The 3,585-nt window shown below is 52.2% G+C and overlaps 1 protein-coding gene across 1 annotated transcript; it reads right to left on the bottom strand.

Moving 5' to 3' along the window:
• Positions 1–1,467: 1,467 nt before the first annotated feature.
• Positions 1,468–2,464, bottom strand: LOC123081807 (chemocyanin). The gene is made up of 2 exons (XM_044504329.1): positions 2,105–2,464; positions 1,468–1,995 (listed from the first exon to the last, which is right to left on the bottom strand). The coding sequence occupies exons 1-2, from the start codon at positions 2,277–2,279 to the stop codon at positions 1,796–1,798; spliced, it is 375 nt and encodes a 124-aa protein (XP_044360264.1). The 5' UTR covers positions 2,280–2,464; the 3' UTR covers positions 1,468–1,795.
• Between the last annotated feature and the right edge of the window lie 1,121 nt (positions 2,465–3,585).

The following is a 3,585-nucleotide window of genomic DNA, read 5'->3' as shown; positions in this document are numbered from 1 at the left end:
CCTCGTATGGGTATCTGCATTGAAAAATTCTGTATGGAAAGATCAAAAGAAATATGACCAGTAGGGAGAGAGAGGGTCTGTCGAGGCAGTAGGAGAGCACCAGGGACACCGCACCGCTCCCTAATCCTACCCCGCCCCCGCTCATGTGTGGCGCCGCCACGCCGCACCGGACCGCTCCCGCCCCTTCCTCTGGTCCTCTCCAACGCCATCTCCCCTATCGCCGCCGGTGCCAGGGGCTTGCAGGCAAAGCCTGTGCGCGTAGCGGTGGCGGCGGCGCTTCTTCTCGGCCAGATCCAGTCAGGGGGGCGGCGGTCCACGCCGGCCGGACATACGGCAGTGGCATCCAGTTTCGGCATGCAGGCAGCGGCATACGACAACGGGTCCTACGACGACGGCTTGGGTGCCCAATCTGATCCTAGATGGGCTTAGGCGGGCCGCACAAGCTGCTGTCGTGTACCATCCTTGTTTCGTCAATGGCATGCTGCCACTGGGCTCGACCTGCGACACGAGGACATCAGGGGATCCGGCCCTAGGCGTGGCGGTGGTGGCCACCTCCTTCGTCGGAGGTGGTCGGCCTGAGGTTGGGTGGTCAGATCTCAAGATCCGTCATCTAGCGTCGGCTGCGAGTTGGGGAGACATAATTGCCGGTGAAAATCGAGCGGTTGGGGGCGATGGCGGCGTTTTTGCGCCATTACCTTGATGAAGGCATCGCCGTGTAACTGTTGTCGACATACTCATGCTGCTTCGGGGGAACCCTAGGATCTGGTCTTCCAGATCGGACGATGGCAGCACTGCGGTGTCGTTTCTCTTGGGAGCATCGTTTGTGGAGCAGCGCTGGAAGACAGAGGCAGGAGGTGGAGCGGCTTCGTCTTGCACGGAGCATCGGTGGAGCTGTCAAGTCATGCCTGGCCGACAGGTGCTACGCTGAGTCATGCTTGGTTGGCAGGTGCTACGCACGACAGATCTTTCAGAGTCTTTGCATCTGGACGAACGAGCGCAGGGCGGTGGTGCCGTTGGGCACTGTAGTGGCGTCGACGGATGTCCGGACTGGCAAGGATTGGATCTCTCTCCGGAAGATGAGTCAGTGCTCCGATGATGATATCGGCTTCTAAAACGTGTGCATATGGGATGCGCTTTAGGTCTGCTACACCAGCTGTTGATTCCGATACGTTATGTGGATCGATTTTAGATATGGGGATTGAGATCACTCCACATTATCAAGTTTGTAGGTGTGAGTGGTGGCTTCGGGTAGATTGATGTATATTCCTGTTAGACTTTTGTGGAATAACTAATAAAAATGGCTTCATGCATCGATTGATGCATATGCCGGGGTATAACCTTCTTTTCTAAAAGAAAATAAAAAAATATGATCATGAGTGAGAGTGGTTCAAAGCTGACTGTGAGCTGGCTAATTGGAATTTCGCCTAGATCAGACCATGGCTCCCTATGCGTACTGTTGGAAACAAATTAAACAAACCAGTCCGAGGTTCTTTACTGCCATGCCGGCGATCGTTCATACAAACATCATGCGTTACCTACCACCCTCCATATCCACACATAACGCATGCCTACTGGCTGCTGTATTTTTCTTTCCTTCCGAAAAGAAGGATACCACCTCCGTCTCTGCATCAATTGATGCACACTGCTGGCTTCTGTATCATGTTAACAACTCAGGATACAACACGCGGGGAGTCACTGAGTTCCACAACACTTTATTGATGTTTTCACATGCGCACGGATGGCATCGCAGCCGCAGCTAGCTTTTCTGAAACCGGAAGCTGCAGCTAGACTCGCTTCAGTTTGCAGTGACGGCCATCTTCATCCCGAGCCCGCAGTGGCCGCTGAGGCTGCAGATGAAGTAGTTCGTCCCGGGGACGAGGGTCACGCGGTCGCTCCCCGAGGTGTAGGTGTGCGTCGCGCCGGAGCCGCGGCAGCTGTTGTAGCCGCCGGCGTCCACCGCCACCACGTTGTGCACGATCGGGTTGTAGCTGAACACTGCGCAGTAGATCAAAGACACGCATCACATGAGACGAGGTGATGATACGGAGCAACGGTGGGAAGGAGTAATCGACTGTGCCATCTTTCTGACGGCCTGGTCACTCACCGAGGACGTCCCCTGCGCGGAAGGTCTTGCGGCTGGGCCAGCTGCCGGCGGCGAACGACCAGTCGACGTTGTAGGTGGCGGCGCCGGCGGTGTCGGCGCCGAGGAGGAGGCACAGCACGAGGAAGCCGAGGGCGAAGCCCTGCGCCGCACTGCCTCTTCCCTGAGCCATTGCCATCACTCCCGGACTCCCCTGGTGCTTCTCTGCGTCCCTCTGTGAGTGTGTGCGGTGGAGTGAGAGAGCAGAGTGACTAGTTATACGTAGCTCAGTTGGGTTTTGCTGTGGACGAGAGCGTGGGGCGGCATTTATAGAGGCGGAAAGGGCAAAGCCGGCTACCTGGATCCAATCACAAGTCCATAGACTGATAGACGGCAGCGCACTACTGTAGTTATTATACCAAAATGGAGTAGTAGTAGTAGCTGTACCGAATGGCGTGGGTGGTAGCGCACGCCGTCCATGGATCCACAAAAGCTGGGAAATGCTAACTGAACTTAGGTGTAACTTTCTGGACATGCATCTTGTCCTACTGCAAGTAGTATAAAGAAAGATTACATTTCTTAGCCAATTCCTTCTCTTGGGATAATGATGCTCCCTCCCATCCATGTTACTTGTCACTCTAACCGATGTATATCTAGCACTGAAATACAGCTAGATACATTTATTTGAGCGACAAAATAATATGAATCGAAGAGAGTGAAAAAAATCATAGAAAAATCTCAATTTGTTCTGTCAATGCACACACCAATGACTCCTATTCCTGCTCAAAACACAATGAACCCTATTGAAACGCCCTAAATGAAGAACTAAATTTTGTGGAATGTTCCATTACCTCATTTAAGTTCAAATTTTTCATTATTGCAGGGCATCTGACTTTTTTTCTTTTGAGGAATGTGACATTTAACTTCAAATTCAAGTGTGTAGGCTATAGGGATAAGAACAAGGCAAACTTTATAACCAAAAATGGGGAATAGATTTCCATATAAAATATGCTCGATTCGACCTTGGAACTTCACTGATGCAACCAAAGTTCAGTATTTATATTTTCCTTTTTGCGGGGAGGGCGGCCACAAGATTCCACCAACTAGACCCACGAGCACCCATCATCTAGACGAGCACGCATGTAAACCAAAGCCCCCTGCCCTAAACAAGGCTTTAGGTGTACTTATCCAGGCTTGTGCCCGCCATTATTGCATCCCAAACGGAACGATGAACCAAGAGCCCGTGAGTGCTTCATGCAGTGACTGCCTGACTGGAACATGCCCAAGTTTCAGACAATGGACGCCTAGTGAAGTTCCAGAGAACGGATGCCTCCCCATTTCATGTGCTTTTAGGCTGTTCGTTTCTGATCTATTTGGAGGGTGCACATGCGCCTTCTCTGCTGGATTCTTTAGCCACCTTTTGCTGCTCAATCTTGTTGCTTCCTGGGTTCAGAATAGAGACTGCTGTCCTTGGAGCTTGGTTAGTATCGATGGTGACAGACAGG

Source organism: Triticum aestivum, chromosome 4A (assembly GCF_018294505.1).
Source record: "Triticum aestivum cultivar Chinese Spring chromosome 4A, IWGSC CS RefSeq v2.1, whole genome shotgun sequence".
In the NCBI taxonomy this organism is placed as follows: Eukaryota; Viridiplantae; Streptophyta; class Magnoliopsida; order Poales; family Poaceae; genus Triticum; species Triticum aestivum.
Note: the sequence above shows the minus strand (reverse complement) of the source record. Positions and strands in the feature narration are given on the sequence as shown.

Bases quoted from the DNA above. Each gene is read 5' to 3' on its own strand.
- LOC123081807 (XM_044504329.1), bottom strand. From the start codon at position 2,279: ATGGCAATGGCTCAGGGAAGAGGCAGTGCGGCGCAGGGCTTCGCCCTC. The intron at 1,996-2,104 runs GTGAGTGACCAG...TCTACTGCGCAG, and splicing joins CCGCGCAGGGGACGTCCTCG to TGTTCAGCTACAACCCGATC.